At 43.6% G+C, this 24,324-nt stretch overlaps 1 protein-coding gene across 1 annotated transcript in view; it reads right to left on the reverse strand.

The window, feature by feature from the left end:
• ADARB2 (adenosine deaminase RNA specific B2 (inactive)) overlaps positions 1–24,324 on the reverse strand; it is a 1,217,300-nt gene that overhangs the window by 115,451 nt on the left and 1,077,525 nt on the right. Inside the window, exon 7 of the mRNA XM_029588545.1 lies at positions 23,921–24,089. Coding sequence (XP_029444405.1) covers positions 23,921–24,089 — 169 coding nt within the window. The remainder of the gene's footprint in view (positions 1–23,920; positions 24,090–24,324) is intronic.

Raw genomic sequence — 24,324 nt, forward strand, 5'->3', positions numbered from 1 at the left:
ACAGACTTTAGCTTATATAATTTTAGGCGATAAACTGATAAACAAAATAATCTCTTATTGCTGGGGTTAGTGGACCCTTGGGCCGGCCGAGCGGATGAAGATGGAAAGTGAAGAGGACTCCGCAGAGAAGAGATGGCCGGGAGGCGGCACGGAGCCGGGAGACCAGACAGGAGCTTCGCCACTGGAAGCCCGAGGTCCCCCCCGGGAGGAGCCCGTGAGGACCCGGGCCTCTGGGACTTAGGAGGGGTCTCCCAGAGCAGAAGAACAGCAGGACGGAAGATGGTCCGAGATCAGGATTGGCAGCAGACACGGATAACAGCCGACGTACCAGAATCAGGAACCAGGAAATCAGTCCGAGGGTAAAGGCAAGGCTGAGACAGGAGCGGAGACTGGATCAGGAGCGGAGACTGGAACAGGAACTGCAACTAGACAACTCCAGGAGTGAACCTCGTTGCAAGGCAAAGTCTTCAGGCAGATGCCGAGTTTAAATGTCCTGCCGGCATCTGACGTCATCTCGGGGGCCGGCCACAATTTCGCGCCACTGCGCCTTTAAATTTTTCCCCCTTGCGCGCGCCGCGCCTAAGGGGGTGGAGTAAGAGAAGAGCTCGGCGGCGTCTCCCTCGTGGAGACGCCGCCACAGAGAGGGCCGAGTAGGCCTGAAAAACGCCGGACCTTGCTGCGGCACTTCGGGGCATTTGAGAGGTAAGGACCCGGTTGTGAATCCTGCGACCGGGACCACAACAGAATTTGCCTGAAGTATTTTACAGAATGTTTGGGATCTCTATTGATAAATCTTTAATCAGACTTTCAAACTAATTCCATCTTACATCATTGGTTCCTGGTTCCTCCCCCCACCCCCAAATAAGTAGCTTTCTTGCCTTGGGACAGAAGGGTGCTCGGCTCTCTCAATGAATCAGTTACAGTTCAGCCACATTTCAGCCAGGACCAGGATCTGTTGTGCAGCTCTCTTTCAGTTAAGACATTATAGTGTGATATTAAATATCCAACTGAGACCTTTCAAAAAGTTAATTCTTGTGCTTTTCCAACATTTTACAGGGGTTGCTTTTGCCTTGAGTCCATACAACAGCTACTACTGCTATTTATCATTTCTAAAGCTCTACTAGATATACACAGGGAGCAAACACTTCTCACTATGGAATATACACACTTTCAAGCATTCATTAATTAGAGGAAGTATGAAACTGCCTGACTCAAGAAACCAAGCCAAAAGACAGTTTGATTTGATAGTAGAATACAGGTTTGTGTTCTTATTCCCTTCCCAAATATGTTGACAAAAGTCCATCCCTGCCTTTGTTTAATCCTGATCTACAGTACCACTCACATAGCTCATATTTGCCTTTGACAACCAACCTGTTATCCCAGTGTAATAATCATTCAATATGACTACATAACATATCACATATCATACCTCCATTGTACATAAGATATTGTCAAAATACTTCTACAGTGCAGGGTGTAGTTTTAGACATCTATCCTTAAAAAGAATATCCAAGTGTTAGAAAATGTACAAAGAAGGGCCATTAAGCTAATAAAAAGGACACTGGAGCTTTCACGTGCAGATGCAATGTCCAAACTGGGGCTGTTTACATTATGAAACCCTACTTCCAAGGGAGAAGGGGGAGAAAGAGCAGGCTACTAGTTAAGTGAACTATAGCAAAGATAAAAAGGACAATGCAGCTATGTAACATGAGCTGTGAGATGCAAATATCCTTCCTGAATCTCTGACTCATCTACTGTGAAGTTGCTTAAATGACCATTCAGTAGATAAGTCAGAAATTCGGGTGGGGGATTTTCATGTCACAGCCCTCTTGACTACTGCTGATAACACAGTGAAAGATCACTTTAAAACAAAGAATGGCAAAAACCTAAGTTACAGAACTTGACTAACAAAGATCTTAAATTGCAAAATTCTGGGATTTGTAAGAGAAATGTACTAAAAAACAGTCCTATTAAACAAATAGATCCTCACTCAGATTAATAAGGGGAGTCAGAACCCTTGGGTACTTAGTTCTAAGAGCAGAAAGAAAAAGAGCCAGGCAAGATGAAAATGTTTGTACATGTTCTCTTTCCATAGTCCTATCTGGGTCTAAGCCTTTTAGCTGAGACGAGATGATTCCTCCAGGTTGGGAGCAGTGAATAACTGGCCATGTGCTTAACTGAGCTGGAATCACTGAAAGCTGAAATTGCTAAAATCTGAATCACTAATCAATAAGCAAGCCATGAGCCTAATAGAGCTGTAAACCCATACCAAGCAAGAAAAACCTTAGGACTGCAGCGGATCCAGAGGTAGGATTGGGTGCCCCAGTATGGTGCAGGCCCCAGCGTAGATCCAGAGGCAGAGTTAAGTCCCCCAAGAGGGCATGGACCCCAGTGGCAGACTAAGAGGTGGTTAGGTCCCCCAGGAGGACAGAGACCCCAGAAGCAGATCTGGAAGCACAGTCATGTCCCCCAAAAAAGTGTGGACTCCAGTGGCAGACCAGGAGGTGGAATCAAGACCCCCAAGGAGGGCACGCACCTGTCAGTGAAAAGTAGAGCTGAGGAGATGGCAGCAGTTTAAATACAATGGATGCTTCCCCCACCACCGGCCTAGTTTCATCTTTTCATATTGGTAAGACTTGGGGAAAAAAGAGGGAGGAAAATAATAATACTTAAGTGCGACTGCAAAGGTCCATCCTATTGTATATGGTGATATACTGTGGGGACCAACAACCCCAAATCGTTAAATATTAAATGTTCTTGCTATCTTGTAGAAATGTATATAGTTGCATGGTCTGAGACTAACCATGAGTAGATACATGTACTGTTTGATAACCTGTTAGCAATGTACATATTCATGTAGAAATATATATAATCATATAGTGTAATAAACCTGTATATATTTGCACATACTGCCAGCCTTGTTCATAGTCCCATTTGTTTTTCTGGGGTGCAGGGAAATGAAATCCCACTCACTAACATCTTCTTCGCTGGGCGGAGGCACCAGGCACCAAGAATGCAAGGAGTAATGGAGTCTGCCCTATGGATCTCCCTCCAGGTCGGTTCAGACCCAAGAATACCCCATGAGGTAAGTGATCAAGGGGGCATTACAATTAGAAAAAGACATACAGTAAAAGCTCCATTATCTAGCACTTTATCATCTGGACTGCTCACAGAGGTCGATATTCAAATGCTACTTATTCAGATAAGTAGGACTTATTTGGTTAAGTGGTGCTGCTGAATATCTGGCTACATTCAATGGTCGCCACTTAGCAGGATAAATTACTTATCCAACTAAGTAGTTAGCTGAACAGTCAGTGAGCAGGCAGTGGGCATAACAGGGTTGTGCTACTTATCCAGCTATCTTAACGGGATTAGTAGCAATATTCAGGCGTATCTGGTTAAGTTAACTGGATAAGTTAGACCTGCTCCAAATTTAAAATTTAGCCAGGTAAGGTTTATTCAGCTAAGCAGCAGCAATTGAGAAATTACTACTTATCTGACAATTTCCTTTTCTTTAGGACAGTCAGATGAATCCAGAACAAGTGGGTTATGTACCTCTACCAGCAGATGGAGACGGAGCAAACTGACATCCCAGTATATATACCCCTGCAGTGACATCAGCCTGCCAGTATTCTCTTCAAAAGCAACTATGGACAGACTAGCAAAACTCTTGATTAAAAACAGATAACCATTTCAATACTCGGCCAACAGGCAACACTGATCTCAGATAAGAATGTAATAACAATAGTTTAGGGACTGGACTAACACTTACCAGTAATCCCTGTAATACATAATCACACAGGAGGACCATACTATAAACATTTGGCAGCTAAGGGAGGCAAGCTGGATTCATCTGACTGACCTAAAGAAAAGGAAATTTTCAGGTAATTGCAATTTCTTATTTCTTCTCATCCAGTTAGATGAATCCAGAACAAGTGGGATATACCCAAGCTACGCCTGAATAGGGGAGGAGGCTGCCTGCGGTCCAGTCAAAACCACACGTGCAAAAGCTGCGTCCTCCCAGGGCTGAATATCCAGATGATAAAACCTAGAAAAAGTGTGTAAGGAGGATCACGTTGCCACTTGAGAAATATAAACAGGAGTCAGCAACCTAACTTCCGCCCATGACACTGCCTGAGCCCTAGTGGAATGAGCCCTAACCTGACTAGGAAACGGCTTGCCAGCATCAATGCATGCTGCCATGACTACCTCCTTAATCCAGCAGGCTATTGTGTCTCTTGACATCCAAGAGTTGCAACAGACCAATGATTCTCAACCTGTGTGTCGTGACACACCAATGTGTCTCCAAGCACTGGCAGGTGTGTCATGTGCTACCCAAAGCTGGCAGGGCCGAAGGCCGCTGGCCACCTCTTGAGACCAGGCTGGTGATGCCAAAAATTGAAGCCGCTGGCCACCACTGGAGACAAGGCTGGCGGGGCTAAAGATCGAAGCTGCAGGCTGCCACCGGAGACCAGGCTGCCGGAGACCAGGCCAGTGGGGCCGAAGACAGAAGCCATGGGGCTGAAAATTGAAGCCGTTGACTTCCACAGAAGACCAGGCTGGTGGTGTTGCATTAGTAGTGGACTCTTGGGCTGAGGTAGGATTGATACTACCCGTAGAGCAAGCCTCATGGGTTCCCACAGTCGAGAGGTAGAGCAGACTAGGAGGCGATGGCCGATTGGAGCTTCGCCAATACCAGCCCATGTTCCCCGCAGGTTGAGCCCTTGGGTGCCAGGGCTGGATGGTCTTAGGCAGGCCTCCGTGAGATGACTCCCAGTAGGTGGTGTAGCAGGTAGCCAGGGACCTGCAGAGGTATCAGAGGGACCAAGGTAGGTCCGAACGAGGCAGGGGTCCAGAGGCCCGGGCACCAAGGAGGGTCAGACACAAGAGCAGGTGACGCTTGGACAGCAGAAGGCCAGAGCCTGAGAGGGCCAAGTCCAAAGAGATATGGAAGCATAGTCGGGAACAGGCTGGGGTCAAGGCAGGTGATAGAGTTAGTCAAGGTGCAGTGGAGCGAGAGCCAAGGACGGGAATCAGTCTGGGGCGTGTTTCCAATGAAGCGAGGGTCAAAGTCAGTAATCAGTCGTGAGCGTAGCTCCAATGAAGCAAAGGTCAAAGCCAGTAGTCAGTCCTGAGTGTGGTCCAAAAGTAGTAGGGATCAAAGCCAGTGGTCAGTCCAAGCATGGTCCAAATGTAGCAGGGGTCAAAGCCAGTAGTCAGTCCAAGGCAGGCTAGGGAGGAACCAGGAATGGAATCAGGAACTGGGACCAGGAGCAAGGTCAGGAACAGGAATCAGGAATGAAGTCAGGAACTAGGACGAGCAACGAGCACACAACAAGCATGGAGACCTGTTGCCAAGGCAAGGAACAAGTGGTGGGCCCTGCCTTAAGTAGCAGGGCCTGATGATGTCATCATCCGGGACCATGGGTAGGATTCCCTCTGTGGCTCATTTAAAAGAGAAAGAGGCATGCGTGCGCGTGTCTAAGAGGAATCTGGCCACTGGATGGCGGCGTCTTCCTGTGGCACAGGTGGGGAGACCCGCCAGGAACTGGAGGAGTCCGTGGAAGAGCAGGGAGAACCCAGGGAGTCCGAGGAGGCAGCGGGGATGCGGGAGAGCAAGCGGCTAGCCACTGCCACCAGGGAGGATGGGTCGGGTCCGGGAGCCAGGCGCCGGAGGTGAGTAGGCCCAGTCGCGGGCCTGCCATGACAGGGACACACAACAGCCGGAGCCGAAGACTAAAGCTGCTGGCTGTTGCCGGGGACCAGGCCGGCAGGGCAGAAGACTGGAGTTGATCAGCTGGGGGCCAGTGTATATGTGTGTATGTATTTGAGATTGGGAGAGTACTTCTGTGTGTGTATGTGCGCATGCGCGTGCGTGTGTGATGTATATGAGAGAAGGAGGGTGCTTCTGTTTGTGTGTTGTGTGTATGTGAGATGGGAGGTTGCTTCTGTGTGTGTGGTGTGTATGTGAAAGAGGGAAGGTGCTTATATGTGTTGTGTGTATGTGAGAGAGGAGGGTGCTTGTGTATGGTGTGTATATGAGAGGGGGAGGGAGCTTCTGTGTGAATATGTGAGAGAGGGAGGGTGCTTCTGTCTGTGTGAGAGAGATGGAACATTTTTCTGGCTGGCTGTGGCTGTGAGAGAGAGGGGGGCATGTGTGTGATAACCTGTGTGTAAGTGAGACAGAGAGAACATGTGTGTGTGATTGAAAGCCTGTGTGTAAGAGAGAGAGCATTGTGTGATTGAGACTAGTCAGATCGATGACGTGCGTATGTGTAATAAAAACTGATCAGGGAGGTGACTGGTGTGTGTGTGTGTGAGAGAGAGAGAGTCTGGTTGGAGAGATGATTGGTGTGTGAGACAGAGAAACTGGTCCTGAGGGTGTGACTGGTATATGTGTGTGTGTGTATATGAGTGAGAGAGAGAGAGTCAGAAACTGGCTGTGGTCCCTAAGGAAGAGGACCATGAGGACCGCTTCAGCAGCTACTGCTTCTTCTGGTGTGGCCTGCAAGGGAATGGAGTAGGAGAACTGCTGGAAAGGGAAAATAAAGGTGGCTTTTTAAGTTTATTTTCTTGATTGACTGCCATTTTAATTATTGGGTATTATGTGATGTGTTTGTTGTTTTGAAATATTTTATTGGTGTTTGGAGAATTTTTAATAATGTTTAAGAGTTTTAAATTGTTTTTAATTGTTAGATGTTATTCTGTTCATCAGCTGTTTTGAAACATTTATTAGTATAGTTTTAGAATTATATCTGTTTAGGGATCTATAGCAGCTTGGCTTTTTCTATTTTTCTAATAGGAGGTGTATTGGTGTTTAAGACCTGGTTTAATACTTGTAGTGTTACCTTTTTATAGGTAGGGTTGTTTCATTTGAGTGCATGCCATAATGCAGGTGTAAATTTGTGTGGATTAGTTTGTGTGCATTATTGCAGATCTTGGTACTATGTTAGGTGCAATATTTCTGTTTCCATTTCTCTTGTTTTGTACCGCATGCAGAGTGGCTCTTTTGGGTTTCCATTCCCGTTTCTGTCTCCATATTTGTAATTTGTGATCTTTCTGTACTTGGTGAAGGTTGATTTTGTGAATATGACTGAGGTGAAGTATTTAACTAGCATGTAGGATAGTTAAATACCTCACCTTATTTGTTGTGTTTTCTCAATAGGAACTGCATTGGTGGAGAAATGTTGTCTCTTTATAAGTAGGGCTATTGCGCCTAGTAGTAGAGGGAGTTTGTGTTGCTGTTATTGAGATAATATCAGAATATCTTGTTTGTATGGTGAGTTGTATGGGGAATGTTCTAGTTCTGCTTTATATCCATTGCTGAGGGTTGGGGGTGGGGTTTTTCCTGTGGATGCAAAATGTACATTTACATTTAGCCTTGTGACTGTCATGTGTTCAATGTGTCACACATGTGAGAACTATCTCTCATGTGTGTCCCAACAGAAAAATGGTTGAGAACCACTGCAACAGATGATACACCTCTACACCTCTCTCTCTGTCCAGAGATGGCAGGGAGATGGACTGATTCAAGTGAAATTAAGTGACCACCTTCAGTAAAAAAAGAAGGAACACTGTACAGCTGTATTGCCTCTGGAGTCACCTGGAGGAAAGGCTCTCAGCAAGACATCTACCTTTGGAAAATGTAAACGCTACTGGATCTAGGGGGTACAGGACTTCCAAAATCCAACCCCTTTTGAAATTTGCCTCTGGGGTGCCCCACTCAAGATCAATTAATTCTTGAATGGCTTCCATCATGGGGAAAAAACAAGAGGCCTTATGCAAGAAAACCAAAATGGGATTTTTCTTTGGCTCAGTCACAGTGTCTGCTCCAGGAACTCCTAGCATTTTCAAGGTCTGGTAAATCAGAGCTGGCAGCTCATCTTTATGAAAGAACCATAGCATAGTTCTATACGTTCTAATCTTGGAGGGATTTCACCATCCTTAAGGGACTCCGGATCAGTGTCATCGTCCGAGCCATCTAAACTTCCATTGTGAAATCCCGCTGCTACACTAGCAGGAGCCCGGTGCTTAACAGTAGGTCCCAGAAAGGTTCCTACCTGTGACTCTGCTCTGGGAGTATTAGAGAGGGCTGAAGATTGCGCCTGAAGAAAAGATTGCAATCCCTGGAAAAACTCTACCCATGAAAAAGTAGAAGAATCCAATTCAGGAGGTGTTTGAGGCATACACACTGAGCTACCATCCCCTGCTCAGGAACAAGTTAGGGGAGTTCCAAAATCAGGCATCCACCTGAGCCATCTGTATCCAGAACTATATCTGGCTGGGAAGAACCAGGCCTATATCCAGCTGGGAAGAACCAGGCTTAGTGAAATCAGAAGAAGGCAATTTTCCCTGAGCCTCCAAACAGTGCTGGCACAAGTTAGCGGGCACTCCTGTCTGAGATGCCCGAATATGACAGGCAGTGCAAAGAGAAAGGCACTTAGGTTTCTTAGGCATAGGCACCATTATAGCTGATAGTGTGTACAAGTGGTGGCCAGAGGCATGTGTCTAGTTGTTTTTTAATTTTTTGTACGTCCAAAAACACTAGGCATTCAACATAGGCATCAAAAAATTAGCTGTCCAACTCTTAGGCGTCTCACTCTTAAGCATTGCAATGCCTAGGTGTCCAAAACTTAGGGTCCCAAAATTAAGTGCTGTAAAAAAAAAATTTAAGCACACAATGTAACTTGGGTGCACAGGTAAGCGTGCAGTCACTTAAGGTGCCGCTTAACTTAGACACACGGAATACAAGGCGCAATTAAGTGTCCAAAACTGGACACACAACCTGGACACACAGCTAGATCCACATGCTGAACCGACAATCCTGTAGAGGGCAGCCTAAGAAAAGCGCACGAATTGCCGTTGCGGCCCACCACGCAGCACACAGTGAAAAAGCCTCAGAGCGGGTCCTAGCCTACAGAGGCTGCTCAACCTGCCAGGCTGCCTTCATCCCTCAAACTCACATGGAGCAGGACAAAAGTCAGAAAGGCGCGCCGAGCACGGACACTGGCAAGAAGGAGGAAGCCTCCTTTTACGTCTCTGTAAATATATTTTCTTTCTTTCTTTTTTTTAATTTCCCTGAGCTCAGCCTTACCTGGCTGAGTACAAAGACAATCTCTGGCTGCAGGGGGAGAGGGGATATACTGTCACCACAGTGCTCAGCTTCCTGCACCCACTACCTTTCAGCTGCTTAAGCAGCTAAGTCCATGCCAGCTGAAAAACCAGCTACCGGACCAAGGCACTCATCTGAGGTACCACGGAAATCACTTCAAGAATTCTCAACTGGGGAAGGGTCCTTTTGGCATCACCGCAGGATAGCGGAGCAATGAAATATCCTTAATTCTCCTTTTACAAAATGAAGCAATTTCTAGTAGGGAGATGCATGTCCATCATCTGCTGGAGATGGAAAATACTGGCAGGCTGATGTAACTGCAGGGGTATATATACTGTAATGTCAATTTGCTATGTCTCCATCTGTTGGTAGATGTGTATAACCCACTTGTTCTGGATTCATCTGACCGGACGCTAAGAAATACAGGGATATTCATTGGAATAACCTTGCAGCTGAATATCCCATGTAAGTAAGCCGCTACACACACCTCTGACACTATCCCCACTAAAGCATTCCTTTCCATTCTCTCCATCATCGCGAAATCCCTTTCCGACATAATCAACTGCTTCTTCTTCCATGGCAAAGTCCCAGACCCCCTCAAACTTGCTGTTGTCAAGCCTCTCCTCAAAAAACCCACCCTTGACCCCACTAACCCTTCAAACTACTGTCCTATCTCTAACCTTCCCTTCATATATAAAATTATGGAAAAGATAGTCAATTCACAGCTCTCTGACTATCTGGAAGACCATAATATTCTCCACCCCTCTCAATTCGGCGTCCATAAGTCTCATAACACGGAAAGCCTCTTACTTTCACTGACTGACTCTCTCCTCAAAGGCATGGACGATGGACAATCTTTTATTCTGGCCCTTCCTGACTTATCATCTGCCTTCGACACTATCAGTCACAAAATCCTCCTTACCCGCCTAACTGAAATTGGCATCTCAGGCACAGCCATCACTGGTTTTCCTCCTACCTCAATAATAGAGGCTATGTTGTAAGGATTGCAAATTCCAAATCATCACACATCCCCCTTACCCAAGGCATCCCACAGGGCTCTTCACTATCCTCCATGCTCTTTAATATACACCTGTTACCGCTCTGCCACCAATTCTCCGACCTTGGTCTGAAGTTTTTCTTATATGCAGACGACGTCCAAATCCTCGCCCCTATTCAAGAATCCCTCAACAAATCTCTTAAGTTTTGGGAAACATGCCTCGCCTCCATTAACACCCTACTCTCTAACCTCCACCTTGCTTTAAACTCCTCCAAAACTGAACTCCTCATCATTTCAAATCACTCTGACCGGATGCCACCCTCTGCTTGTGACCTCACCCTCCAGTCAACTGCTCTTCCCTTCTTTGTGCAAGATCTCGGTGTCTCCCTAGACCACCAACTAAACTTCAAAAACCACATTAACACAATCATAAAGGGAGGATTTTTCAAGCTCCACATCCTCAAAAAACTTAAACCTCTGCTCCACTCGCAAGACTTCCACACAGTCCTCCAAGCAACAATGCTATAAAAAATGGATTACTGCAATTCCTTACTTCTAGGCCTCCTCTACTCTACTATTAGACCCCTGCAAATGTTACAGAATGTTATGGCAAGAATCCTTACAAATACACGTAAAGCCAACCACATCACCCCTATTCTTAAGGAACTCCATTGGCTTTCCATCTCCTCCCGCATCAGATACAAAACCCTCACCACTATTCACAACTCCCTGCACAACCACAATACCTCCTGGCTTGAGGATGCTCTTTGATTCCTCTCCTCCAATTGTCCTACTAGAACTGCACTCTCAAGCACCCTCCACTCCCCTTCCCTTAAATGTGCTCACCACACTTCTACCATAGAAAGAGCCCTATCCATTGCAGGCCCCTCCCTCTGGAACACTATGCCACTTGAGCTCCAACTACAACCATGCATTCAGAAATTCAAAACAGGGGTTAAAACATGGCTCTTTAAAATGGCCTACCCTGACTCGGATCCTATGTAGTCCCCCTGCTCCCTCTACTCCTTCAGTGAAAGAGCCCTGTCATTCCCGTACTTATAGCCTTCCCTTTATTCCTTTAATTGTACTCCAATTTGTCTCTCATATCTCTGCACGTCCTTATTTTCCTCCTTTTATACCTGTTATAAACCCCTTTCCCCTGTCCTTAAACCCTACCTTCCCAATAGACTATACATAGTTGTCTTTCTGAACGTATAATTTGTAATGTCATATATAGTGTCCTCTGTATGTACTAGTTAAAGATAATATATATTGTTGTATATAGTGCTTTTTGGAGTGTATAATTTATATATAGTGTATAAGGTTATACACAGTCCCTTTTTGAGTGTATAATTTGCAATGTTACATATTATGTTCTCTGGTTGTTTTTCCATCAGGTACTGTTCCTATTCTCCTCTTCCTCTTTTTCCCTCTCTTCTCTCGCCCCTTCTCTCTTCCTAGCTGCACCCCTCCCTCCACCCTCGTTTTTTGTATTTTCCTCCTTAAGTTATATTGTAAACCGGCATGATGTACCCACGATTGTCAGTATATAAAAGCTAATAAATAAATAAATACGTCTTATCTGGCTAATTTAGGAGCTCATTTACTAAAGGTTTTCTCCCATTTTGTGTCTATGGGTAAAATGCTTAGTAAATAGGGCCCTCAGCTGGCTATGTCTGAATACTGACCTCAGTTAACCATACATCTCCATCATGCCAGGGCGGCACTTTCAGTGGGGCTGGGTGGAAATGACAGGAAGGGAGGAGATAAATTAGGGAGCAGCGTAGCTTTTCTCTGCTGTGCTCTGTACTCTTCTCCAGAATCACCCCTTCCCCTTCTGGTCCAGGAAGCAGAGGGCCCTCAAATACATATTTGATTAATGGGCAGCAGCACCTATTCCCTATGCATACTGGATAATGGGGCTTTTATTGTGTATTACAGGAGCCTACAGATGATGTTTTTACTAAAGCAAATACAGATAAAGTAAGAAAGCATCCTCTAAATTTAAAAGATTAGACTTCACCATCTTCAAAAGAATGTTTTGTCAATAGAAATAATTATGGCTACAACACCAAACAATTGAAATGTAAAGTGGGCACATTTGTAAAGGAAAAATATATTGATGGATATAATGATAAAAGTTTGCTGTACATTAATCCAGGAATGTTAATCCAGGAATTCTGAGCCAACTATCTGAGTGGGGCAGTGCATGGGATTTTTTTTTATTGCTCAAGAAGTGTAGCTAGACAGTGTTTTCTTGTTTTCTCCTGGATTACCAAGTAGAAAGAGTTATCAGAAAAAGGGTGGACATGATGGGTCTATCATAGTACCATAGAAAATGAGGGCAGAAAAAGACCCAAGTGTTCCATCCAGTCTGCCCTTCTATTAAGGGTAGTGACTACTGCTCCGTACAGGTTATCTCAGTTAACAGGATTTGTGGTCTCTTTCAACCTAATCGACAATGCAACCATGTATATATAATATTAACTGCTTTTCACCTCTCTCAAATTCCACAGATGTCCCAGGTGACTACGCCTTAAAAGAGAACTGTCATCTACTCTAGGTTTTAATCAAGTGCATTTTGAAAGGCAGTAATATATCATACTAAGGATCTGATTCACTTTTTCTCATAAGCACAGAATATATTAAAAAAAAACAAACAACTTAATAAATCAGGACCTAAGAGACCTATGCACTAAGCCATATTAAAATAGGAAGGTGGATGATTGTTATTTGTTGATTTTAATGTGAGCATTAAAAACCCTATTAACATGTTCTGTACTTAGCTAATGATCAAGAGGTTGATATTCGGTGGGACTTAGCCAGATAAGTAAGGACTTATCTGGCTAAGTGGCAGCAGCTGAATATCTTGCCATGTTTAGTGGCTGCCACTTAGTCGGATAAGTACTTAGTTGGCTAAGTGTTGAGAGGGAAATGAACATGTCAGGGAGGAGCTGCTTATCTAGCTAAATTACAATTGGCTAAATACTGATATTTGGAATTATCCAATTGTTAACCATACAAGTTAGACCTGCTCAATAGCAGGTCTAAAGTTAGCCGGATAAGACTTACCTGGCTAACTAGAGATTTTTTGGTTAAGTCTTATCCGGCTAACTTACCTCAATGTTGATTTTTTAATATCTATCTCATAAAGCTGATTTTCAAAAGGTATATGTGTCTAACTTTAAGAGTTAGATGCCTAGATTTTTAAATGTAAAAGTTACTTAGCCATCTCTCAGCACCTAAAGTTAGGGCTTAAAATCACAAGGCTCCTAATTGTCGGTGTCTTAAAAGTGCATGGGGAAAGTGACGTGGTTAGGTCAGGGAAAGGAAGATAGGCACCTAGCCAGGGCTGGATTTAAGAATATGGTGCCCAGAGGCAGAGGACCGGGGGAATGGGGCTTTGTCCTTGGAAATTGGAGTTGCAGTAGGAGTCCAGTCTATAGGCACCTTCAGAATTCGGTGCTCTAGGCATTGCCTATGCTGCCTATACCTAAATCCAGTTCTGTTCCCAGCACTGAATTCCATTTGGGTGGCCAAATCTAAGGTGCGGTCAGAGCAGCCCTAAATGTGGTCAGCAAACCTCCCTCCAGTCTACACAATACATAATGAAATTGCAGGGCTTACAGCCCCTTCGAACCTCCTCACTCCTGCCCATTAGAGTAGCCGAGCCACTTTCACACTCAAGTAAATATATAGTAGTGAGGCTGACAGCTCTGCTAAACGTCACCCTCTTCCACCTATCCATAGATATACTGTAGCATGTCTGAGGAATTACGACTCCCTTCCCCTAGCCCCAGAAGCCTACTTCACGGCCCAGAAAAGTTCCATAACTAAACTGGAAGGACACAATCTTAATATCCTTCTGGCTTAGCAGCTACTATTACTCTAGTAGCACTGCTGTCAAAGCAAATGATATATGCTAAGGCAGGAGGCCCTGAGGCTGTGTCCGCTCAGATTAGTTGAAGATATTTTTGGGATGGCAAAGCAGGCTTCTAGGACTGGAAGTGAGTGTGTGCGGGGGTGACCTTAGGAATGCTACAGTTTATCTATAGATAGCTGGGAGAGGGATTTATTTTCCACTTGAAATTTTAGGGTGAAAATAGGCACCTAACTTTGGCACTTAGGTCCCTAAATTCAATTGCTCAGCTTTGTCTTAATATCAGGTTGCTAGAGAGCACAGCTGTGCTAAAATGGCCCTGCTAGTGAGCATGATCATTATAGGGTAACCCCTCTCTGCATTTCAGAAACCTATCCATGCTGACTGATGCATACTTAAAGGACAAGGTAGCAGAGCACCCCTTTCCTCTGTCAAAGTAATTCCTGATTAAATCCTTTCCTGACCAAAAATCTTCAGAGGGACAGCCTGGTATAGCAAAAATGACAGGAATCGAGTGGCACCTTATAACTAACCAGTTTATTAAAGCAATAGTTTTCAAGGACAGAGTCCACTTTGTCAGATGCATGAAGTCATTTACAAGAGATGGGTAAAATATATACAGAACAGAGAAGGCATTATACTGAAAACCCACTTACTGCCATAGATACCTACATGTCTCCAGCGTTCACCCCCTCCCCCCCCCACCATGTCTATTGTCTACAGCCAAGCCCTATGGTACACACATCTGTTCTGACCCCTGAGAGAGGGACTCCCATCTGGAGAAATTACAACGGACATTTTTGGAATTACAGTGCCCACTCAATGAAGTAAGAAAACAAATCAACAGAGCCAGACAAGTACCTAGGCACACACTGCTACAGAATTATCCCAAAAAAGAAAATAACAGAACACCTCTGGTTGTTACCTATTGTTCCCAGTTGAAACCACTGAAACATATCATCAGGGCTCTGCAACCCATCCTAGACAATAATACCACCCTCTCACAGACCGTGGGTGGCAAGACTATCCTGGTTTACTGGCAGCCTCCCAACCTCACATGGATGCTCACCAGCAACCACAAATTACACAACGACACCAACTCAGGAACCAGACCCTGCCAGAAATCCAGATGCCAACTCTGTCCACATATTAACCCAGACAACACCATCATAGGACCCAACAACATCAACTATAATATCTGGGGCTCCTTGACCTGCTCTTCTTCCAATATAATATATGCCATCACCTGCAGCAATGTCCCTCTGCTGTCTACAGAGGACAAACAGGACAATCCCTAAGGAAAAGAATAAATGGACATAAATCTGGCATCAGAAATGGCATCATTCATAAACTAGTAGGTGAACATTTCAACCTTTCAGGACATTCTCTATCTGACCGTAAAGTTGCTATGCTCCTAGAAAGGAATTTCAAAAGAACACTCCAGCGTGAAAACTGCTGAAATGGAACTCATTAAAAAACTTAACGCCATCACCCTAGGACTGAACAGAGACAAAGGCTTCATGACTCACTACAACTATCTATGAACTTAACTATTATCAGTTCATTCTGTCTTTTCTCACTTACCTCAGTTGTTAGTAGGCATTCTGTTCTGTATGTATTTTACCCATCTCTTGTACATCACTTCATGCGTCTGACAAAGTGGACTCTGTCCTCGAAAGCTTGCTTTAATAAACTGTTTAGTTTATAAGGTGCCACTCGATTCCTGTCATTTTTCCCCAACCAAAACCCCCCTCGTAAAACACACCCCAGAATAGTCCTGCTAAGGCATAGATTCATTGCTGGCAAGATCCTTCCTCCTCAATATGGTTCCCTTCAATGTGCACTTCAAAGTGCAAGTTGGTAAGATTGCCATTTGGAAGTAAACCAGTGAGGTGGCAGGAGATAGGCTGCTCTCCTTTTCCTGCTGCCTAACTGGTGCTGGGTGAAGGTCTTTAGAAGTGGGTCTGGTCTAAGTTGGAGGGCCTGCCTGAGGCTTCTGGTCTGAGGGCACATTTTTTGAATGAGAGGTCACCATTTTGGGGTGGGAGGATTCTCTGCCAGGAGCCAGACTCTGTTCACTATCTCACCCTGAGGGTAATTGCTAGGGTGCTAACCTGGTTGGCACAATAGTAGTTAGCCTCTGCTACACCTCTAGAGATGTAGGTAGATTTATCTTGAACAGCAGATAGGAAGTGGAGATGATGAGCAGTATACACTATTGGTGAAAACCACAAATAGGGATGGTATAGCGCTAAGACTTCATGGATCCTTATATTGGATTAATTGAAAAAATGAAGCAAGGAAAACATTAAATTAAGCATTTCCACTTTTTATTCATGAGTGATTGAAAGGAGGTTTCGATCCCCTGACACAGACTGTGCTTCACCACATGGGCTGTGTCGGAAGGGCCCAGAAAATAACTAATAGTAATGCCAGGAGGTTTCCAATACATAAACCAATAAACATGTCCATATGAGGAGGCGATACTGGCTCACTGTTCCAGCTGCCTTCTAATGTTATCTATGTTGGAGCTTTTCCCCCAATTGAAAGGTCGGCCTTTTACAGAGATCGAAAACTGCTTCGAGATTTTGTTTCCAGCTCGCTCTGCCCTGGATAACCCTCCGCAGGGCGCCCTTCACACAACACCGGTGCTTTCTCCTCATACGGACACAATTATTGGTTTATGTATTGGAAACCTTCTGGCATTTCTATAAGTTGATTTTCTGGGCCTCTGTCCCTCCCGACGCAGCCCATGTGGCGAAACATGGACTGTGTTGGGGGGACTGAAAGCTCCTTTCAATCACTCACGAATAATAGGTGGAAACACTTAATTTAATGTTTTCCTTGCTTCATTTTTTCGATTAATCCAATATAAGGATCCGTGAACTCTCAGCGCTATATCATCCCTATTTGTGGTAGATTTATCTTGACAATGCAGATAAGGCAATAACATGGTAATGACTAATGAGACTGATACCAAAGTTTTTGCATAGTTTAATACATAGGTGCATTAAAAATGAACATGATCTTTAACATCAATTTAATAAATCAGCACTCGTTAATGCCACATAGTACATAGGCACCTAAATATATTTTCTCTTTGCAATATTTTGATTTACACTTGAATATGCAATTCACCCACTATAAAGAGTTCTATCTAGTTTACTAGAGATGTGTTCAGTGGCATGCATTACTTCCCATCAGCAAAAGTGTTCTACTTTTTATGTGTGCTTGTGATGCTTCCTTTAAAATGTAAATAAGCCAGAGACACCCATCCTAATGTGAGACACATGTAAGTGATAATATAACTGATAAATGTAACTGCTCGCCCAAGGCTCTGAATTGTATATTAAAGTGTTACATAACATAACTTCTTGAAAAATGGAAAATTGTTTTGATTTGATTGCATAATTATGTAGCTATTGTGTACTACAATGCACATGATAGCAGTCTGACTAGATGAAAGTTCTTCTATAAACACATTCATTTTGAAATTGCAGTAAGCATTGGGGTCATGAATGTAGGATGCTCTATATCCTGCAGTTCTTTCTGCAAATATATTTGGGGTTTCCTGTAAGTATGAGACAAGACAACATCTGACTTCACAGATTTATGCAGATGGCATTTGACTTTAGCTGCGTTCAACTTAATCTTTGTTATAAACTCAACATCAGTACTCTATATAAGCCAGCAAAGCAAACAGCTATCTGTGCTCATTAAGGAGAGGGAGAGTAAAAACTGGCACAAATACTAGGGATGTGCAGCAGGGACAGATTCGTCCCATTCGGTATTCATATTCATTGGGACCCAAATCCGTTGCATCCATTCTCGGGGGACCCCGATCCGTTCATTAGTTACATATGTATTCATTTCCCAAAAAGCCCCCATCCCAACCCTTTAAATTTAATTAACTACAACCCCCCCTCCTGACCCCCGCAAGACTTGCCAAAAGTCCCTGGTGGTCCAGCAGGGGTCCTGGAGCGATCTCCTGCACTCAGGCTGTCGGCTGCCGGTATTCAAAATGGCGCCAATAGCCTTTGCCCTCACTATGTCACAGGGGCTACTGGTGCCATTGGTCGGCCCCTGTCACATGGTAGGAGCAATGGAAGGCCGGTGCCATCTTGTGAGGGGTAAATAAAATATACACATAAATGCAAACTCCAGCCAACTCTATTCTTCCCTGGACAGATATCCCCAATGTACTTAAAATCACATGCATCCAGGATGTATGCACATAATTTTATTTGCATATTATTCAGGTGATTTTTAAAAGAGTATTTGCTGAGGATAAAGCATTTTTTTTCTTTATTTATAGTATTTTTAATTACATAGCCATAAAAATGACAAAAAAAGGCAGGAGATTCAATATACAGAAAAAACAAAGTAACATCAATTCAATGTAACCCTTAGTGGGGTGTTATAAGGGCAAGCAATCTAATTTATACCTTCTGGGGCTGCTCCGGCTACCCATAGACTCCCATGCTGACTCTTAATCCCTGGTCTGTAGGGAGATATGCCATGTTTTACCACTGAATCACCAAATATGAATCATAATAGCCAAGAAATGTACAGGTCAAATACTGACAGGCCCCAAAAGCACTGTCATAGGAAGAGAAATAACTTTTGTCCAGATGAACTTTAAAACAGCACTATCTCAGTGGAAAAACAAGAGACCGTGCCCTGATATCCTGAAGGATACTTTATCAATATGTGCCTGTTTGTAAGTGCCTGTTTAAATAAAAAAGCAGACAGAGAGACAATACTGCAACTTAAGCTCATAAGGCAGGAGTCAGGGACCAGCCAAAGCAAGGTCCAGAGGTTGAAAAGACACCCATCCTTGGAAGAAAGGAGGGGGAGGGGCAGTTGGAGACAGAGAAAAACAGGCATAACAGCTTGGCATACAGACGTGGCAGTTCTCCCTTGAAGAAATGGGGAGGGGGGAAATAGACCTGCAACATGGCAGGACTTACCCCCTGAAGAAATGGGGAGGGGGGAAAAGACCTGCAATGCAGCAAAGACCCTCCACCCACCACATGATTATGCATGAGCTTATGCTTACTTATCAGATGGAAAGTATAAGACAAGTGGGCAAAAAGAAAAAGGGAGCAGACCCTAAGAACGAGCCCTGAGAGTGATCCAGAAAAGAAGAGTGAATGGGGAGTCTGAAGCAGACCAGCACTCCCTGCTATTGAAGAGGGAGAAGACTTATAAATGCTTATAAATGCCAAACACAGATTAACGAGCATAAAGTTACACCTCCTCCTCAGATGATGGAACTTATGAAGGTAAACATGTTTATATTTTTTAAAATCAAGAAGTCTGCACAGGAGTTTCATCTCTGCCCTAACTCTGAACCCCTGGAGCACATCTTTGCAGTTTGCGTACAAGTATGAGTGGAACCAGATTACATGTGTACTTCTACCTGCATTAGGCCCTGGGCAATTTATAATTGAAATTTATGATTGTAAATGGCATGTGCACTCCTATATGCGCTTATCAGGGTGCAAGTGAAGATACACTGGGACTTTTTATCATGCGTGTAGTTGTGCGTGTATGTTTTAAAATACACCAACTGCGCATAAGTATGTTCCTAATTTTAAGAGGTTACTCAAGCACAGCTAGCACATTGTCTTCCATAGAACTTTGTTGGCTTTTACACGTTATATACGTGGATTTTAAAATATGCTCGCGTGAGGCACATTCCCAGTTTTCCAATTAGTCCACCAGTTTGTTCAGGTAATATCGAGGTCTTTCAGACCCCTCTGGTTCTTCAGCCTGTGGATCCCTCACGCTGGAGATCTTAAGACTTATTCCTCATCAGGAGCAGCAGTAAAGTTATGTGGATATCTTGCATACATGATCTGCAGTTTTTGGTTTTAAAATATGGAGTTATGTGCATGTTTTCCCTGCCCCGGAACATCTATTCCCCACCCCTTATTCCTCAGACGCGCAATGGTACATGAGTATGTAATTTGAGGGATTTTAAAATCCATGTTGCTTGCGTATGGCTCACATATGTGGGCATTTTTGTGTGAGCAATGCTTTTAAAATCAACTACAAAGTAAATAAATAAATACTCTTATAGGGGTAGATTAAAAAATACCTATCATGCATCCATGTGTGCGTGGTTCCCGGCAAGTGCACATGGATGTGGCTATTTCATAACATGCGCATGTGGTGTGAACATGTTATAAAATAGGATTCCACGTGCACATGTGAGCTGGATTTCAATATCCTCGTGCATGTGTGGATGGGTGGTCTCTTCCACGCATGGGGGGGGGGGGGATTTTCTAATTTACTCACAGCGACACGATTTCTGTTTTTCCCAGTTCCATCCCAATAAAGGAGTGGACTGGGAGGGAACTTCCTTAACCCTACTCTATCCTTTCTCCCTCTTCCCCTCTCCTCCCGACCTCTAATCTACCCATCTATCCCCAATTTTTTTTATTTTTCTACTTACTGCTCCTGTGGAGCAGAAGTATCTTCCATGCGCCAGCCGGCTGCCATCGCGCCCTTCCCTAGGACAGTGTCTAACTGCGCTATCCAGGCCTGCCCCTGCCCTACCCAGACCACACCCCTGGCCCGCCCCTTCCGAAGGGCCTGGCACTTCGGCACGTATCAAGGGTTACGCGCATGTCCAGACCCTTTAGAAAATGCACTCTGCATACGCAGAGCCCGGCCACGCATATAACCCTCGAATTTTACATGCGCGGGCCTTTTAAAATTGGCCTGATAATGTATAAATGTATTAATGTAGCCAACTTATATATGTAAAAATGCGGTTTTATGTAAAAAGAAAACACTTTTTTTAAGTGGTAATTTGATATCTGCTTCATATGTGTGTGTTAAGATTTATGAATATTTCAATTCATTGTCAGTACAGTTAGTTTTAATTTTTGTGCTTGAGCACATATAAGTTCTGGCCATACAGATTAACCCTTTGAAAAAGAGTGTGGGTGCATGTGAAAACCATCAGAAACGTTTTCTCTTTCTGCCTCTCCAGGACTTGCTGTTTGGCTCTTGGAAGGCGAGGCTACATTTAAGGTATTTGCACCCAGTTCATACTCTGCCTCTTCTTAGTACCTACTCGTTGCTTTGTGGTATTGCTTCTGATGCTACCGTGCCCCCCCAGTGTTGCTGAGTGTTTGCAGCATGGCAATTGCTGAACTGTCTTCCTTAGGAGGCGGCTCTGTTTTTCACCAAGTTAGGTAGCAATCGATGGGACATAGAAAGCAGAAATCATACCTGTCATGGGCAACCAGGTGTAAAGTGCTAGTAATGCCTGACTCTTGGTCAATTATATCTTTCTAAGAAATAAATAATGGGGAAACAATACTTTCCTTGTAAACTCTGGTGTCCAGTATCCCTTCTATAAGTGATAACCATTCATTGGTCATGACTCTAATGGAAGTAATATCGTTTTAATATTAACAAATTTCTGCTCCCATAATTAAGTGCTCAAAAGTGTAATATTTATTTTATGCATGTTTCTATATGCTTGAAATGTACAATATCTTCTGCTCTTGTATAAAATAACCTCCAACTCTCCTCAGTCGATCAGCCCAACTTATATGCTCTCATTAGAGCCCCTTAACTTATCTTTTTTCAAATGCTGTATGGAAGTGCCACTGGCTATAGTTACTAATTCCTCACAGTAAAGTTGAGCCATCTGTCCAACACTGGCAGTGTTTCGATGGTATACGTCTGCTTCAGGGACTGGAGAGTTGACTAGCATAATTTCTCCTTCTAATCGCCATTTGTGCTGTTGGTCGACAACTGGTACACCATCGAAACACTGCCAGTGTCGGGCAGACGGCTCAATTTTACTGGTTCCAATTGAGCTGGAAGCCCAAGGGAAGAGTGGGGAACTGCCATGCTGGCACTAACTCCTCAAAACATCCTTGAGGCTAACCTAGTCAGTTTGTCTCTTTTTTTTAACCTTTTGCTCATTTATTACGATATCAGAAAGTCTGTTACCACTCAGTACCTACCCATCGTATTGGGCCCCCACATCTTGCTCTGTCCTGGCTTGAGTTGCCTTCTCTTAAGTTTCCCTTTTGGTTGAAAATAGAGGGTGTATTTGTTTTTTGTCCAAGCAGCCTATGGATTGCCTTTCTTATGATGTGAATGCTCCTTCTTTCTCAACAGTCATCCAGTGAGTTATTGTAAGTTTATTGGAGGTCCATATTCAATCACTGTCCAAACTTAGGACCTGATTCATAAGGCTTTTTTTCTATTCTGTGTCTATAGGAAAACATGTTGGTAAATAAGGCCTTTAGCCAGATAAACTTATACAGCCAACTTTGGAAGTATATTCAATAGTGCACTATTGAATATAACCAACTATATTAAAGTTAGTAAGTTAAACTTGGCCGGCTAACTTTATGTCAGCTCTTTAGCCCGACCAGACTTAGCCAACTAAGACATAGAAAGATAAAGCGAGAGCACTTCTGTAGAGACTCTGAAAAAAGTTAACTATTTATACCACTGTAAGAGGGAGCATTATGAACTCGGGGTAAGGTTTGTGGGGTGAGGTGGCTTTTGGGGGGCAGTTTTACATGCACAGTCATGCGTACGAACAGCACGTAGCCATCAGTGAAGATTTAATGTGATTTGAAGTGATAAAAGGAAAAAGAAGAGTAGATTTGTACCATGTTCTTTCTCTACCTAGCTCGATGCACGCAATCACCCCAAGTTCATAATGCCCCTCCACAGAGGCTCTCTCCCTCTCTCTCTCTCTCCAAACTGGCATTTATGATAAATACTGTTTCGGCCACTAACGCAGGCATAATGCACAGAAAAAAGGTGCAGTGATTTCGGGTATTAAAACCTGCATTGCTGTGCGTTACTTTATTACACGCCACGCTAACCAACCCTCACTTCCATTTACTCTACCCAAACACCTCCCACTCGAATACAAATTTTAAATTTGCATGCACATTTCACGATGTGGTATTTATCGCGGGCATTATGGCGTTATCGCAGGTGTTGGGTCCTAACACGTGTGATAACTCCCTAATGCATTTTGATAACCTGAATTGTTTTCTCATTTTTTAATCCCCACCTGTCCATCACAATGAGAGACCTTAGCTAGGGGCCGCAGCCATGGCTTCCTCTGTAACCCGGTATTTGTATCCCCTGAGCTAGGCCATTACTATAGATGAATTTGTTCTGTGATGGCTTGGATTCTTCCCTGTTAGGAGCTATGAACGCTGCTTCCATGCTATCTTGAGCCCCAGTCAGCCCAACAAGCAGAAGGCAGGTTTAAGAATCAAACCAAGGTCTTCTGCCCTTGGGATGGCACCACCTGAAAGGATATTTACACAAAGACATTAACAAATACACCTAGAGTACGTCCAAAGCATTCTATTTAATGGTCTTGACTTATCAAGTTTTCTTTCCCTCATTCTTTTTCTCGGTAATTAGATCCAATGTCTTTGGAGTCCTCAGCAGCACAATACCTCATATCTCTTTGTTTTCATACTCAGGTTCCCTAGAAGGACTTTCTGCCTATGGATGTCATCCTCTATCACTTCCTCCTTTGCTTTTTACTTCAGAAAGGCATTAAAGGGTCACAATCTTTCTTTTAGTAGAAGCAGCAGAATCAAAAGGTTCTTGAAATATATATTGTAAAAAGCTGCTCTTCCTCAATCAGAGTAAAAAACTGAACATAAAATGACATATCTCATTATGACATCTTATTTCCTTCACTGGAAATATACTGCACACGTTCATTGTCCTTTCCTCAAGAATGTGTGTGGCAAGGAGATGATGCTATGCATCTTCGTGTGTTCTTAGCTACAAAATGCAATATAAAATAGAAAGAAGAATTCTTTGTCAGATACTATTTGTCCTAACGCAGTATTTTATTTGAATATAGTAGCATCTGTTAAATGTTCATTCTGTCTTTAAATTCAAAACTAATCATTACCTGGTAATTTTGTCTGTGCATGACATTGTGATGAGCTGCTCTCCCAATAATACGCCATCCCATGTCTGTACTGCAGGATGAGACCGGACTGGAATTGTTCCTTCTCCTGATTCTATCTTTGTTCGAAGATGCCGTCGAAACTTCCTCACTATGTGCTTGTTGCTGTTCACTACAAGAAAAGGTTACCTAATATCATCTGTCATTGACTATACACAGATGCAGTTACATAAAACATAAAATTTACAGCAGATAAAGACTTTCCCGTCAGTCTAAGAGACATGTCCTAAACTGCAAAGTTTTATTGCAAAAGGGAGCTTCACACACACACACACACACACACACACACACACTTGCACAATCCCCACTTCATGCAGTCAGTTGGCATCATTCATTTTACAAGATGA

This window comes from Rhinatrema bivittatum, chromosome 2, assembly GCF_901001135.1.
Source record: "Rhinatrema bivittatum chromosome 2, aRhiBiv1.1, whole genome shotgun sequence".
Taxonomy (NCBI): domain Eukaryota; kingdom Metazoa; phylum Chordata; class Amphibia; order Gymnophiona; family Rhinatrematidae; genus Rhinatrema; species Rhinatrema bivittatum.